This window comes from Salmo trutta, chromosome 36 (assembly GCF_901001165.1).
Source record: "Salmo trutta chromosome 36, fSalTru1.1, whole genome shotgun sequence".
NCBI classification, from domain to species: Eukaryota; Metazoa; Chordata; class Actinopteri; order Salmoniformes; family Salmonidae; genus Salmo; species Salmo trutta.
In genome coordinates this window covers 38,950,456-38,967,678 of record NC_042992.1, presented here as the reverse complement: position 1 = coordinate 38,967,678, position 17,223 = coordinate 38,950,456, and the positions used below count along the sequence as shown (strand labels likewise).

Here is a 17,223-nt window from a genome sequence, read left to right as displayed (position 1 = left end):
CTCGATAAATTCCTTTGTTGCTCAAATTGTAGAAATAAAAGCAAGGACGGAATAAATACTATCGTTAGCAAATACAGAAATAACTTAATGTACTGTTAAAACAATAGCAACTGATTTATGCATACAGCTGGCGCGGCACCATACTTTTTATAAGCTAGACCAGACCCTGTCGTTGGAGGGGCACAGGGTCTCAGGAAGCGAATCGAGGAATCCGGGAGAAAGAGAGCGCGCTTGTTTGAAATGGAAAAACGTTGCGGTAGCAATTGATAGAGAAGAACGTCAAAACGAAGCAGCTGCTTCCGAGGGGTTCGTGCTGATTGTACGGAGATTGTGACAGCCGGTTAAATGGCGTCCCTTGACAAGGCAAGAACATGTACACTACCGTTTCAATTTTTTACTACACCTACTAATTCAAGGGTTTTAATTTATTTTGACAATTTTCTACATTGAGCAATGGACATTAGACCGGTGGAAATTTGTCCTTTGGTCTGGAGTCCAAATTGGAGATTTTTGGTTCCAACCGCCGTGTCTTTGTCAGACACAGTGTGGGTGAATGGATGATCTCCGCACGTGTATTCCCAACGCAAAGCATGAAGGAGGAGGTGTTATGGTGTGGGGGTGCTTTGCTGGTGACAATGTATCCCGCCTGGTTTGGGCTTAGGGGGACTATTATTTGTTTTTCAACAGGACAATGACCCAACACATCTCCAGGCTCTGTAAGGGCTATTTTACCAAGAAGGAGAGTGATGGATTGCTGCATCAAATGACCTGGCCTCCACAATCCCCCGGCCTCAACCAAATTAAGATGGTTTGGGATGAGTCGGCCCGCAGAGTGAAGGAGAAGCAGCCAACAAGTGCTCAGCGTATGTGGGAACTTCATCAAGACTTTTGGAAAAAGCATTCCAGGTGAAGCTGGTTGAGAGAATGCCAAGAGTGTGCAAAGCTGTCATCAAGGCAAAGGGTGGCTATTTGAAGAATCTGAAATATAAAACATATTTTAACACTTTTTTGGTTTCTACATGAGTCCATATGTGTTATTTCATAGTTTTGATGTCTTCACTATTATTCTACAATGTAGAAAATAGTAAAAAATGAAGAAAAACTCTTGAATGAGTAGGTGTTGTAAAACTTTTGACTGGTAGTGTATGTCAGGAGAAGTGCCGTATTACCATAAGGAGACTTATACTTGGAATACGGAAATGGAATTAAGGGAAAATGAGAGGCAGAGGAGGTCTAAGAGAGACAGGGAGGAAGAGGGTGAGCTTGAGTCAATGAAAAAGGGAGATGGTTTATTAAAGAAGAATGGTAGAAATTGTAAGCAGAGTGAGCTGAAGACAGGAGGAGAAATGGAAGTGAATGAGGGCGAAGTATCGGAGGTGGTAGGTGTGGTGAAGTTCTTGGAGCCCGAGGCTTGCACCGAGGGTCATGATATAGATGATTCTGTGACAGAAGGAGTGATGTTTTTGGATAAAGTGGACCCTTGCCTTTTGGCTGATCCTTTTGTGGTTTCAGGGTGGGTGAAAACAGAGTTGGATGCTGTGGAATCGGTGAGGGTTACCAGAAGTGGTCTTGTGATAACTGTTTGTGTTTCTGCTGGTCAGAGGGAGCAGGCCCTCCGTGTTAAACGAATGGGGACAAGAGTTGTGAATTGATTTGCTCTCAAGAAATGGGTGCCACTGAAAGGAGTGATTACTAGGGTAACGGTAAATGTGAATGCTGACCAGCTGAAGGTTAAGATTCCCGGTGTTTGTTATGCTAGTTGTTTGGTGCGACTCAGACAGGGTGGCGTTAGTGGAGAAACATAAGAGTCACTGTCTGTTCTTTTCACTTTTGATGTTGAGTCATTGCCCAAAAAGTGATGTTAGGATATATACAGTTGAAGTCAGAAGTTTACATACACCTTAGCCAAATACATTTAAACTCAGTTTTTCACAATTCCTGACATTTAATCCTCGTAAAAATGCCCTGTCTTAGGTCAGTTAGGATCACCACTTTATTTTAAGAATGTGGAATGTCAGAATGATGGTAGAGAGAATGATTTATTTAAGCTTTTATTTCTTTCATCACATTCCCAGTGGGTCAGAAGTTTACATACGCTCAATTAAGTATTTGGTAGCATTGCCTTTGAAATTGTTTAACTTGGGTCAAACGTTTCGGGTAGCCTTCCACAAGCTTCCCACAATAAGTTGGGTGAATGTTGTCCCATTCCTCCTGACGGAGCTGGTGTAACTGAGTGAGGTTTGTAGGCCTCCTTGCTCGCACACGCTTTTTCAGTTCTGCCCACAAATTGTCTATAGGATTGAGGTCAGGGCTTTGTGATGGCCACTCCAATACCTCGACTTTGTTGTCCTTAAGCCATTTTGCCTTAACTTTGGAAGTATGCTTGGGGTCATTGTCCATTTGGAAGACCCATTTGCGACCAAGCTTTAACTTCCTGACTGATGTCTTGAGATATTGCTTCAATATATCCAAATCATTTTTGTTCCTCATGATGCCATCTATTTTGTGAAGTGCACCAGTCCCTCCTGACGCAAAGCACCCCCACAACATGATGCTGCCACCCCCGTGCTTCACGGTTGGGATGGTGTTCTCCGGCTTGCAAGCCTCCCCCTTTTTCCTCCAAACATAACGATGTTCATTATGGCCAAACAGTTATATTTTTGTTTCATCAGACCAGAGGACATTTCTCCAAAAAGTACTATCTTTGTCCCCATGTGCAGTTGCAAACCATAGTGTGGCTTTTTTATGGCGGTTTTGGAGCAGTGGCTTCTTCCTTGCTGAGCGGCCTTTCAGGTTATGTCCATAAAGGACTCGTTTTACTGTGGATATAGATACTTTTGTACCGGTTTCCTCCAGCATCTTCACAAGGTCCTTTGCTGTTGTTCTGGGATTGATTTGCACCTTTCACACCAAAGTACGTTCATTTCTAGGAGACAGAACGCGTCTCCTTCCTGAGCGGTATGACGGCTGTGTGGTCCCATGGTGTTTATACTTGCGTACTATTGTTTGTACAGATGAACATGGTAAGTTCAGGCATTTGGAAATTGCTCCCAAGGATGAACCAGACTTGTGGAGGTCCACAATTTTTTTTCTGAGGTCTTGGCTGATTTCTTCTGATTTTCTCATCATGTCAAGCAAAGAGGCACTGTGTTTGAAGGTAGGCCTTGAAATACATCCACAGGTACAACCTCCTATTGACCAAATTATGTCAATTAGCCTATCAGAAGCTTCTAAAGCCATGACATAATTTTCTGTTTAAAGGCACAGTCAACTTAGTGTATGTAAACTTTTGACCCACTGGAATTGTGATACACTGAATTATAAGTGAAATAATCTTTGTTGGAAAAATTACTTGTCACGCACAAAGTAGATGTCCTAACCGACTTGCCAAAACTATAGTTTGTTAACAAGAAATGTGTGGAGTGGTTGAAAAACGAGTTTTAATGACTCCGACTTCAACTGTAAGTTATCAGGGCCCTTGACGTTCCGCCACCCTAGGCGAGAGACAAAAATCTCTCATAAATGCATGGCGGGCCTCGTTTCGATGGAGCTGTGTAAAATATGCTTTCTGTCAATGACCCAGCCTTAATGAATTTTGTTTATTTTATTGTCCAATATACATTTCAGCATTTCTTCATTTTGTGGCCCGCCAAGAGTGACTTCTTTCCTCTGCTGTTGTGCTGCATTACAGTCATCAATGTTTTCTCTCGGTAGCTGTCCATGGTCCTGAAATCAAATCAAAGCTACCCAGCATTTCCACAAACTTCAGAAAGTTCCCATTATTTGGCTCGTTCAGCCTGTCAGTGGTCCCACGTAGTGCAGTGTTCTGGGTGGCCATTAAGCATATCAGGGCTATGAGCCTCTGCAGCACCTGCTGCCAATGGAGAGTCTCTCCGTTAATAGCCCGTTGGGCTTGGGCATCGATAGTTTGCTTGGACACCAGCCTGATCTCCAGCTCCTTCCACCTCTGGAAACGTTCTAGGCGATCATGCGACTTCTCATGAGAGCTGAGGAGGTGGCACAGATTCTTCCAGTTCCTGGTTCCATCCCTGACCAGCGCAGATTTGCCCTTATGTGAAAAAACGTTTGCAGCAAAAACAGAAGGTTGAATCGTTTTGCTTGGAATAAACGATCCAAGGTCTCTCCACTCTCTCCTCCTATTGTAGTGGGCCACCGAAAATATTTGTTACCCTTCATCTCTTGGGAAATTCCCCTCCTTATCCTGATATGGCCCAGCCTGCACTAAAATATACCGTAAAGATCCATTCATATCTTTTGGCCACTCACCGGGATCTTTTGTTTTTTTATGTCATCGGGGATGTGTAGGGTCTCCGCCGGCATTGTTTGGAGGTGTGGTTAGGCCTGGTGTGACCACCTGTTCTTGTCCACCCAGAGAGCTGCCATCATTGGTGGAAGTGGATGGCTCGGACTGCTCCTGTTCGCCCTCTTCGCTGCTAGAACCAGCGAACGGGGGCTCGTCCATCTGTGAATGAACGTCCTTGGAGGCTTGTTGTTCTCCACACCGGCTGATGGACATTGCTGCAGGCTGATAGATTTCAGCAGCGAATCTCTTTGGCTTAGAGATTGTGCCTCTTTTCTCATTAGTTAAAAGAATATATATATTCGCTTCCTGATAGTTTTTGTCTCTTTGACGTGGTAGCAAATTTGGTTGCAAATCTCTATAGCTTGCTTTTAGCTAAAATGATTTCCACTCACCCCCAGCGGTCTAGTAGCCGATCAGGGGCGCCGGAGGGCGGCAGCCAATTTCCAAAATGGCGCCCCAAATTCCAATGTTACAGGTGTCAAGCTTAAGGGCATGTGGCAGTAGTGTGTGGGAAGTGTTCAGAAGGGCATGAGACAAAGGAATGTGTAGTGTTGGGGAAAGTAGTGGTACGTGTTAATTGGGATACCTAGGCAGTTGTCCAACTGAATGTATTCAACTGAAACGTGTCTTCCGCATTTACATTTACATTTTTACATTTAAGTCATTTAGCAGACGCTCTTATCCAGAGCGACTTACAAATTGGTGCATTCACCTTATGATATCCAGTGGAACAACCACTTTACAATAGTGCATCCAAATCTTTTAGGGGGGGGGGGTTAGAAGGATTACTTTATCCTATCCCAGGTATTCCTTAAAGAGGTGGGGTTTCAGGTGTCTCCGGAAGGTGGTGATTGACTCCGCTGTCCTGGCGTCGTGAGGGAGCTTGTTCCCTCACCCAACCCCTCTGAATAAGAGAGGTGCGGGGGGCTGCCTTAATCGACATCCACGTCTTCGGTGCCCGGGGAACAGTGCGTTAACTGCCTTGCTCAGAGGCAGAACGACAGATTTTTACCTTGTCAGCTCGGGATTCAATCCCGCAACCTTCCAGTTACTGGCCCAACACTTTAACCACTAGGCTACGTGCCGCCCCACGGGCGGGGTGCCCATGGGGCTGGGGATCAGAAATGTTCCGTGCAAGAGAGGCAGGTTGATGTTTTCGGGGTTAGACTAGTGCAGAAGTTTTCATGCTGAGCCAGGGAAGAAAGTATAGGAATATGGTTCAAGTGGGAGGGATCCTGAGAGGAGTGGTGTGAGTCGTAGATCTGTACCAGTACAGAGGGATAAAACCAACAAGTGATATATGTTTCAGTAAGATTGGATTTTTGGCATTTATAGCAATGGTTATCAACTGTACTGCAGGGAACGTAAGTCACAGAACATAGTGGTTGTGGTGGGAGCTGCAAAGAGGTATTTGAGTGTGCAAGACTTGACATCATAAGAGTTACAGGGTGTGTTAAGTGGTTGTGTCCCTTCCTTTCAGGCTGTTAGCCTGAAGTAGGACCACATTTATTTAAGTAGTGGAGTATGGTATATTTTGTTATTTTTTTGTGAGTGTAGTTTAAGGTATTTCTTTATTTATTTTAAGCAAAGCATAAGGGAGTTATTCTCCAGTCGAGTAGGTGGCGTAATGCAACATTTATTGGACCTCATCGAAGAAGACCCTGTTTCCAACGGGAGCAAATTAATCATAGTGCAAGCAAGGAGGTGGGCAGAGCCAAGCACGAGCTAGTGAGATCCTATTGGCGCGTACTGGAATTTATTTGTATATTTCCGTTAGGGAACGCCTACTTTATGAAGTGCGCGTGTGCAATAACTAAATTCCCCTTGCACTTAACAAAAAAAACTTTGGCAAAGGGTAAAGTCTACAAAACGCAGTCCAATCTGTTTGTTACAGATTATAGTTTTTGAAATAGAAAACTGTATGGAGATGAAATGTTTAATCGAAGGGAAAATTAGCTGAATTTCGCGCCATCTTCTACTGCCGACCATTGGGCTTTCTCCCATCACCATATTTGGTAGCGAGTGGAATCGACGCCAACCGGATGCTTCACACTTATACATCCGCTGAAATATCTGGCTCATTGTTTTATGTGTGGCTTGGCAGTGCAAGGCCCGAAGATGGCTGCAGGATCAGGTGCGTCAAGCGGCCAAAGTCGTGGTTTGCCTGTGGCTCTGGAGTCAACTTTGGACCGGCGGTTTCAAGGAGTGTCGAACACAATGGAATCAATTCAAGGACTATCAAATTGGTGCATTGAGAACAAGAAATACCACAGCCTTATCGTTCGTTACTGGATTAAATGGTTGAGGAAATGTGAGTTGCTAATGTTAGCTAGCTAACGATATCTGGTTTGTCTGGCTAGCTTATCGCTCGTTATATTGCTAGGTTAGCTAACTTTAGCTAGGTAACTGTTAGCTAGCTACTTACGTTAACGTATGTAGCTATGGTTAGCGAATGTTAACAGTATCTAGTTAGTGACATTGGTGCACAACACAGGGATGTCATGTGAAATTAAATCAGGTAATGTATCTTATAGTTCTTATGTAACGTTAAGTAACGCGGGAGTGCGCATATGTGGAGCTAGTTAGTTAACAAGTTAGCTAATGTTGACTTGCAGTGTCAGCCAGATCATGCTATCACTACCAACGTTACTAGTTGTGTTGTCTAGCAAATGTTTGTTATAACGTGTCTGGTCAGTTGTTGACAAACAATGGCTGTAGTGAGCAAGTATTCTACGCATAGAATTAACGTTAGTGTAAAGTTGTTAGCTATTCTCCTGTTAAGACTGTCACATTTCTTGAAGCCTTTGCCATCCTTGGTTTAACACCCTAAATCAGTTGGACTTAGATGTGTCAAACAGTAACAATCAAAATACATGTTAACTAGCTAGATAAATAGGTCAATAATTAGCCTACACGTTTATAAAAGTTACTATGTTATTGAGTTTACTGTAACTTCCTGTTAACTACATAGTAGTTATTGCACAATAAAAATAGGTACGTTTTGAGGAGTAGACTAGCCTACCTCGGGAAATTACCAACCATTTTGGGAGCTTCAGTTGTAGTAGGCCTATAGGGAGTGCATAATGCTTGTGTACGATAATTGAAGATGCCTGAATGTACTGTTGTTCAGGTGTCCCGGAGACCGGAACATGCTGTGCTGCTTTTGCTGTATGCTTTCCTCTGCTTTTTTGTTAGTGACAATTAAGCTTTGGTAGTCCATATTTGTCATTATGTGCTGTGTGTTGTTTTAGAAACTGTATGTTATTTATTTTTTAAGATTGTAGTTACTAGTAAAGTATGCCTAACATGCAGACCAGACAGCTCGCAGGTATTTCGATTTTGTCCTCCAACTCCAATCAGGACTAGCAGGTTGAAATATCAAAACAAAGTCTGAGCCAACTATTAATTTGGGGACAGGTTGATAAGCAAACATTTATGGTAATAGCTAGCTTGCTGTTGCTAGATCATTTGTCATAGGATATAAACATTGAGTTGTTATTTTACCTGAAATGCACAAGGACCTCTACTCTGACAATTAATACACAGATAAAAGGGTAAACCGATTTTAGTTTCTAGTAATCGCTCCTCCTTCAGGCTTCTTCTTTGGACTTTATATGGTGGTTGGCAACCAACTTTAAGGTGCATTACCATCACTGACTGGCGTGAGGACCTCAGTTAATTTTACAATCACCCACGTGGGTATATGTGCCTAAAAACCAAGGAGGAGATGGGAGAGGTGTGACTTAATAACGTAACTGACCTCACCGCTCGCGTTGCAAAATAAATTTACACATGCATGTTATTCAATCATTGCACCCACACTGCTCACGCATGTAAAATATAACTTTTATTTGCGATGCAAGTCCCGTCTCTCCCGTCTCCTCATTGGTTTTTAGGATCGTATACCCATGTGGGTGATTGAAAGATGAACTGAGGTCCACACTCCTGTCCAGTTGGAAGTGGTAATGCACCTTAAAGTTGGTTGCCAATGGCCATATAAAGTCAGAAGAAGCCCGAAGGAGGAGCAATTACTAGGAAAAAAACTCAGTTCACCCTTTTATCTGTGGATTAATTGTCGGAGTAGAGGACCTTCAGGTAAAATAACAACCCAATGTATTTATCCCATGACAAATTAGTTAGCAACAGCAAGCTTGCTAGTTAAATTGCCATAAATGTTTAATGCTTTTCGACCTGTCCCCAAATTAATACAATTGGTTCAGATTTTGTTTAGACTTTTCAACCTGAGTGTCCTGATCGTGTCTGGTGTGGATGGACAAAATCAACATGCGTGCTTGACTGGTCTGGTCAGCATGTAACTCTAAATGACTGTTTGATGCCGTTCATATGTAGTTTTTAAAGCAGCAATAAGCAGTTGACACAATAACGAAGAATTGTCCCGGCCAATGTTTCGGTAATAATATGGTAAGTGTAACCACTCAAATTCATAGACAAAGCGATGGATGAAAGTACTGACCATCCATCATCAACATTAGTTTTGAAGAGGTATAGTTTGTTTACATTTACAAACATGGGAGCTTATATTTTGGGTACTAATGGGGGTATGACAGTTGAACTATGCCCATTGGGGCATTTTTATAGGTATTCAAGAATCAATGGGTAGGTCAACATACCATAGATTTATAAGTCCCCAAATGGATGTAGCAACTGTAGGTTGCACTTTTTTTTTTAAAGGTAATTTTCTTTGAGTTAAAAATGTGATTGTGAGAGTGAAGAAGGTACTGCTTGTGAAAGCTTTCCCCCCCAGGCTATTACACACCTCATAATATTTAAATATGTTGGTGGTTGTGAAGGCTCCAATGGATGGATTGGTTCATTGTGCGTTATATTCGTCCACATTACTGTACCTTGGCCAATGCTGTTATGCTTTTTATGAATTCACAGCACTACACATGTACTAGATTCAAGCATCACTGAAATTCAACGATTGAATATTCAGTCAGGCGGCAGGCCCTGTGTTTGCAATGCCAGGTGTGAACAGCAGTCCCTCCCTGACGTTCATTGCGGTGTTAAAGCTTAATTAGGCTAGGCTTATTCTGTGCATTGTTCTAAGACAAATGCTGATAGAACCTGAATCAACAGTGATGGGCTTTTATTACGCTGAGCGATCATTCATAGGCTACACTGAAGGGCCAAGCCACAGCCGATATGTGCTAAAGGTGTATTGCCGTGCAACTTGGTGAAGGGGTCTTTATATGATTCCTTCATGGACCTAGTTTAGGAACAAGTGATTGTTCACTCACTCCAAAATGCATAGCCTGCTGATTACTCGTGTTAGTTTATACCTATTGGCTGAGGAAGAGTACAGTGTTAGGATGGTATGCCTGGTCTTATTACTTCAGCAGGGAATTATGTATTTTCACCCAGGCTTAGATAAGTATCAGGATGTTGTTGTGATTGCCTTGGAGGGGGAGCTCTGAGTTTTTCAGTAACCATTACTGTTTGCTGGTGCTCTGGCCTTTCAGCACCAGAAGCTGATGTTGGCAATGCTTAAAAATTGTATGATGTAGGCTAAAAGGGCGAGTTTGTTTTGCATGGCCCGGGGCCCCGGGTTGTGGGGATTTCACTTAAGAACCAATGTAGGCCTGAAACCTTAGAGGTTCTTCCAATGGCACTTTGAAATCAACCCAGGTTGGGCTGGACTTGGTGGCCTAGCTCAAGTTGCGTTTCTACTGCTCGCAGATAATTAGAAATGTCATGTTGCTAGGTAGCCAATATGTGACTGCAGCTGGCTTCACTAATGTTGCTAGCTAGCAAGATGTTGAATTTAATTCACCCTCACCATAATGTAACTAACATTACCTCATACTCCTGCCAGTACAAGCCAGACTCAGTCATGTATTTAGCTTGTTGAAGTTAGCTAGCTAGCTAAACGATTAGCGTCGTCGCTAGCATTACATGCTAGCTAACTTAATTCCTACCTTGCTTGCCATGACATTGGCTATTAGCTAGCTAACCAAGCAAACTAGACAGGTTTGATATGATGTAGCTAGCTAGCTTTCAATACGACCTGGCAAGCTACAATTCCTGCTAGCTAGCTTGTTTTAACTCTGATTTGCTAGCTAATGTTAGGTCACTAGCATTTGAGGGCAGACTTCTCATAAAAGATTGTGTAGTGCAAAAATTTAATGAAGGATCCAGCTATGGTGGTAATTCGTGTCATTTCTGACTACGGCAATATTTGCTTGTCAATGTGCTAGCTAACAGAAACAAGTCCAGACAAGCTAGCTAAACGTTGTCAGCATCCAGCAGTGATCAGCTTGGTGGTTGCATAGGAACGGCATCACCAGCCCGACTTTTAGTCGAGCTGGCACCAGTTGGTTTCCCTCGACCTAGCTCAAATTTTAAGTGCTTTAGTGTCTGCTAGGGCTGGGTGACTAGGCCTAAAAATAATATTTTTTCAAACATATGTGACTCGACCATATCTAAAACATTAAAAAAAAAATGTTTTCTCTAAATCAGTGTTGTACAACTAATGGTCACTGCATTTCAAACAGTCAGAAATAGTCTGAATTCACAGCTTGTGAAGTTATACCCTGGATAAATATAAGCCTTCCACAACCATAAGACCCACTAATAATTACATTATTTTATCAAAATAGTTTAACCTGCTTTTTTTGGGGATAATCACTAATCTGGCTTTCAAGTGTATTAAAATGCCCTTTTTTGTTCCAAATTTAACTAGACGAATAAAAAAACATGAGCTGGCACTCACCCAGAGAGAATTATTTTATGTAGAGTTGCTGACTAACTGCGAATAAGCTATAAAAATGTTTCGCACTATATAAACTCAGTTATAATGCACATTCACTAATGATTCACTTCTTGTACCAGGCATAAGGCTATAGAAAATGAACACGGGTCTCATCAACAATCTCCCGAGTGGCGCAGCGGTCTAAGGCATTGCATATCAGTGCTAGAGGTGTCACTACAGACCCTGGTTCGATTCCAGGCTGTCTCACAACCCGGTCGTGGTTGGGAGTCCCATAGGGCGGCGCACAATTGACCCAGCGTCGTCCGGGTTTGGCCGTCATTGTAAATAAGAATTTGTTCTTAACTGACTTGCCTAATTAAATAAAAATCTCAAGCCCACGTGCTAGTGATAAGCCAGCTAATCTTTATTTCAAGTTCAGCCAATTTGGATCTATTTGCTAACTAACAAGGTTGAACAGTTGAATTGTTATGAACACACCCTTCTGTCTGTTTGCAAAGCATGTTAGCCTGTCTACTTTGTTCAGTTGTTGAATTCAAGTGGCCTACCTTTATTTTTCAGAATGAAAATGAGTTGCCAATTCTTTATAATTCTGTTTTATGGTCATTGCACATTTAATGAAAGACTAGAGGGCTAGTATAAGTATTTGGCTAAAATACTTTGTGTGTGTTTAAACCATAGAGGAACAGGCGAAGCGAGAGGTTTCACTCTTGCTAAAAACGGTCCAAAATAGAAACGCGTTACTTATCGGCTTATTTTGGACCTAAGCTTGTCGCCTGGCTTCCCGACTTTGGGACAACAACTGTCTCCCATTGTTAGGGCAGAGACCTGCATCTCGTCATTATATACAGATCTCTGGCGTAAATGGGATGGTGCGCGAAGGAGAAGAGACCAAAAATACAACAGTCGAGCAAGCGGACATAAACACTCCTAATAACAAATAAATGCAGATACAAGTATTTGGAATATCGCCAAAAAACATACATTAATTTGATATAGTGTCTGCCTTTTTATGGTGTGACAGAATAAATGTGTTGACGTGGGCTAATAGTGGCTAACTGCCTCCCTCTTTAGCCTATATGACTTCAGAACACCTCTGTTGATGATCTTATCGTGGCTAAGTGCCTTGCCTGGCTGTATGTGACGTCTGAATCACAGGGTTGATGTCATAGTTGCTAATAGGGCTGGTAATTGCCAGGGACCTCGCGACACGATATCATGATACTTAGGTGCAACTCAATATTCGTGTTTTGTACACTCAGTGCATGTCTGCTGCAGAGGGACGAGAGAGAGCAGAGAGACCCCCATCACTAGTGGCTACCTGCCTTTATAATGTCACAATAGAAGTTAGCAAGCAGACCATCGTTGATCACCAGCTTTCAAAGTGTTGCATTATGGGTATAAAAATGGTCCGACTTGCGACATGTTGACTGCAGGAGCTTTACAGAAACCATGTGGTTTGTCATACCGTTTTTGATGAAGTCACCTTCAAGTCGCTTCAGTTGCTTCTCGCCAATTGCACTATGCAGCCATGACCTGCATTGTGGTTGACAAATAGTGCCTCCCAATGATTTGTGTGTTTGTGTTTGGCCAATGTGAACGTGGCCAAAGACATGACTGAAACAGGAACCAACTTCCACAATTCTAAACAGTCCCTCCAGGATTTCGGTGAGATATTTTTGTGATATGTTCAGGCAAAAATGCTTGGTATGGCAGAGTCAATTCTGATCATTTGCATGGCAATATACCATGATTTTGTCACGTGCTGAGGGAATAAGTTTGTTGATGTGTGGCTTGATTGAACCATATTGTGCAGTGATTGGTTAAAATTCCGAGGCCTCTTTAGAATTTGTTTATGCTATAATATTGCTATTTTTGACTGTTTTTATATGGAAATAATGCAGTGACTGGTCAAATGTGCAGGCACTCACATAATATGCAGGGAAGTATTGATTTAGCCAAAAAATTGTGATCGGAATACTTGAGGAACTGTCAATTCCCTTGACTGTTTATGGTGCCTTCAGAAAGTATTCATACCCTTAACATTTATCAAACTTTGTTACAGCCTGAATTTTAAATTGAGAATTTTTTTTGTCACTAGCCTACACACATTACCCCATAATGTCAGTGTAATGTTTTTACAAATTAAAAGTTGTAATGTCTTGAGTCAATAAGTATTCAACCCCTTTGTTATGGCAAGCCTAAATAATGTAAGTTCAGGAGTAAAAATTGTCTTACCAAGTTGCATGGACTCTGTGCAATGGTGTTTTAAAAAGTGGAACTGACAGTTTTAACTACTTTGCAGGTATGAAACAGACAATGATATCAGTCAAAAGAAATTACCAGTTTATGCTTCAAAACCAACATTGTAAGATGTATTTAAAATGGGTTCTATTTTACTCAATTCCATGACGTACTGTCAGGCATTGTTGGCAGAATAGATGGATGCAGTTCAATGCATGATTAATATAATTCACTCAGCAATATTTTTTGTACTGCCAAGAAATGTATATCAGGTTGTAAATCACAGCTGGCCTGGTACATTGTTTGCTGCCACAACTCATTCGAGATGCACTGTTTCAGTTCCAATTATTTAATATTTTGAACAAAAGCGGGCTGGGAATGGTTGGCAAAACATTTTTAATCATGTTTTCAGATAAGATGTTACAACATAGCTATGTTTTTATTTGGAGTTATTAAATACTTTTTGATCAGGGTCCACAGCATGTAATGCACATCTGCAAGCATAGCAGCAAAGGCTGGGCATATTATTTACCTTTTGTTTTAATATGCTATAAACAGCATCATATGTACATAAGTGGACATTATAAAGTGCCATATTTTTCTAATAAAATGTTCAGTTTGGGTCATAGTTGCATGTGTTTTTGTGAAAACAAATAGGCTATGGCTGGCCTGAAAGTTATAGTTAAAAAATATATATTGTTCTTGCGCAGATTGAATTTGACACCCCTGGGCTAGCGTATCTATTCATGTAGCTATTTATTTAGCAAGCTAAGAACACTGAGCCTAATGCTAGCTGCTGGGAGAATGCTATTTCATTGGAGGAGTGGCTGAGTGTCCAACTTTTCCCCCTCATATACATTTTTGTTGGCTACAGCAAGATGCTGCAGGTGTTGTTTGGTTAGGTAGCAAGAAATGTAAATCGTTTTGCTAGCGAGCTATGCTGAACTTGAACAGCTGTTATCCACAGTTAGCATATCTTAGTTGTCAATCAAATGTATTTGGCATCGATCAAATGGGTGGGCAGGCAAGTTCCCATTGTCAACTTTGGTTGGGACAAGCATGCATTGGCGAGCAGGCTGCAGAAGGACTAGCAGGATACTATTCCCCATTTTCTTTACCAATTTTGACAGTCAACTAGTTGAAAAAGTTTGAGAGGGTGTAGCTAATGTTCCCTCGTTTAGATTTTAGCTCATCTCACTCTGGCTAGCATTAGTTGATCTTATTAATGTGCATTGGCAGCTGATGGAGAAAGCCTATCTTTTTTTTCTTATCTATTTTTTTAATTTTTATCTTTGTTTTTTTATATTTCTATTTTATATTTTATTTCTTATTTATTCTTTGTCTATTTTTTTCTTATTTTTCTATCTTTTTTGTCTTTTTTTCTCTTTTTTTAATTTTTTTTTTTTATCAATAGGATTGTGACTTTCTCAAGTGTAAGGCTCCCGTGGTGTTTACATATTTGCGTAAATCCATTCAGCTGTGTTTTGCAGTTTTTGGCATATCAAATTTTATTTGTCACGTGCCTTATAGTGAAATGCTTACTTATAAGCCCTTAACCAACAATGCAGTTTTAAGAAAAATAATTAAGTAAAAAATAAAAGTAACATATTTAAAGAGCAGCAGTAAAATGACAATAGCGAGGCTATATACAGGGGGTACCGGTTAAATGAGGTAATATGTGCATGTAGGTAGAGGTCAAGTGACTATGCATAGATTAATAAACAGAGTAGCAGCAGTGTAAGGGGGGGGGCAATGGAAATAGTCTGGGTATCCATTTGATTAGCTGTTCAGGAGTCTTATGGCTTGTGGGTCGATGCTGTTTAGAAACCTCTTGGACTTAGTGCTCCGGTATTGCTTGCCAATGCAGTAGCAAAGAAGTCTATGACTAGCGTGGCTGGAGTCTTTGACAATTTTTATGGCCTTCCTCTGACACCGTCTAGTATAGAGGTCCTGGATTGCAGAAAGCTTGGCCCCAGTGATGTAGTGGGCCATACGCACTACCCTCTGTAGTGCCTTGCGGTCGGAGGCCAAGCAGTTGCCATGCCGTGATGCAACCAGTCAGGATGCTCTCGATGGTGCAGCTGTAGAACCTTTTGAGGATCAGAGGACCCATGCCAAATCTTTTCAGTCTCCTGAGGGGGAATAGGCATTGTTGTGCCCTCTTCACGACTGTTATGGTGTGCTTGGACCATGTTAGTTTGGGGATGTGGACGCCAAGGAACTTGAAGCTCTCAACCTGCTCAACTACAACCCCGTTGATGAGAATGGGGGCATGCTGTGTCTTCCTTTTACCTATTGTCCACAACCATCTCCATTATTCTTGATCAAATTGAGGGAGAGGTTGTTATCCTGGCACTACACTGCCAGGTCTCTGACCTCCCTATAGACTGTCTTATTGTTGTCGGTGATCAGGCCTACCACTGTAGGCTTCGGCAAACTTAATGATGGTGTTGTAGTCGTGCCTGGTCATGCAGTCATGAGTGAACGGAGTACAGGAGGGGACTGAGCACGCACCCCTGAGGGCCCCCGTGTTGAGGATCAGCATGGCGGATGTGTTGTTACCTAACCTTACCACCTGGGGGCGGCCCGTATAGGAAGTCCAGGATCCAGTTGCAGAGGGAGGTGTTTAGTCCCAGGGTCCTTAGCTTAGTGATGAGCTTTGGGGGTACTATGGTGTTGAATGCTGAGCTGTAGTCAATGAATAGCATTCTCACATAGGTATTCCTTTTGTCCAGGTTGGAAAGGGCAGTGTGGAATGCAAAAGAGACTGCATCATCTGTGGATCTGTTGGGGCGGTATGCAAATTGGAGTGGGTCTAGGGTTTCCAGGATGAGGCTGTTGATGTAAGCCATGACCAGCCTTTAAAACACTTAATCGCTGCCAGTAGTCATTTAGGCAGGTTACCTTCGCTTTCTTGGGCACAGGGACTATGGTGGTCTGCTTGAAACATGTTGGTATTACAGACTCGGTCAGGTTGAAAATGTCAGTGAAGACACTTTCCAGTTGGTCAGCACATGCTCGGAGTACACGTCCTGGTAATCCGTCTGGCCCTGTGGCCTTGTGAATATTGACCTTTTTTAAAGGTCTTACTCACATCTACTCCCTTCACAGAACAGCGCAAACTGGCTCTAACCAGAATAGAAAGAGTGGGAGGCCCCGGTGCACAACTGAGCAAGAGGACAAGTACATTAGTGTCTAGTTTGAGAAACTAGCTTCATTAAATAGTAATAGCTTCATTAAAGCAGCTTCATTAAATAGTACCTGCAAAACACCAGTCAACTTCAACAGTGAAGAGGTGACTCTGGGATGCTGGCCTTCTAGGCGGAGGTCCAGTGTCTGTTCTTTTGCCCAGCTTAATCTTTTATTGGCCAGTCTGGGAGATGGCTTTTTCTTTGCAGCTCTGTCTAGCATCCCGGTTTGCGCTGTTCTGTGAAGGGAGTAGTACACAGCGTTGTATGAGATCTTCAGTTTCTTGCCAATTTCTTGCATGGAATAGCCTTAATTTCTCAGAACAAGAATAGACTGACAAGTTTCAGAAGAAAGTGCTTTGTTAATGGCCATTTTGAGCCTGTAATCGAACCCACAAATGCTGATGCTCCAGATACTCAACTAGTCTGACGAAGGCCAGTTTTATTGCTTCTTTAATCAGAACAACAGTTTTCAGCTGTGCTAATAATTCAAAAGGGGTTTTCTAATGATCAATTAGCCTTTTTAAAATGATAAACTTGGATTAGCTAACACAACGTGGCATCGGAACACAGGAGTGACGGTTGCTGATAATGGGCCTCTGTACACCAATGTAGATATTCCATTAAAAACCTGCCGTTTCCAGCTATAATAGTCATTTACAACATTAACATGTCTACACTGTATTTCTGATCAATTTGATATTTTATTGGACAAAAAAATGTGCTTTTCATTCAAA

At 42.0% G+C, this 17,223-nt stretch overlaps 1 protein-coding gene across 1 annotated transcript in view; it reads left to right on the top strand.

Moving 5' to 3' along the window:
* The first annotated feature begins 6,401 nt into the window (after positions 1-6,401).
* The window catches only part of rprd2a (regulation of nuclear pre-mRNA domain containing 2a), a 31,732-nt gene continuing 20,910 nt past the window's right edge, over positions 6,402-17,223 (top strand). The window contains exon 1 of the mRNA XM_029735800.1: positions 6,402-6,635. Within this exon, the coding sequence (XP_029591660.1) occupies positions 6,413-6,635 (223 nt within the window). The 5' untranslated portion in view covers positions 6,402-6,412. The remainder of the gene's footprint in view (positions 6,636-17,223) is intronic.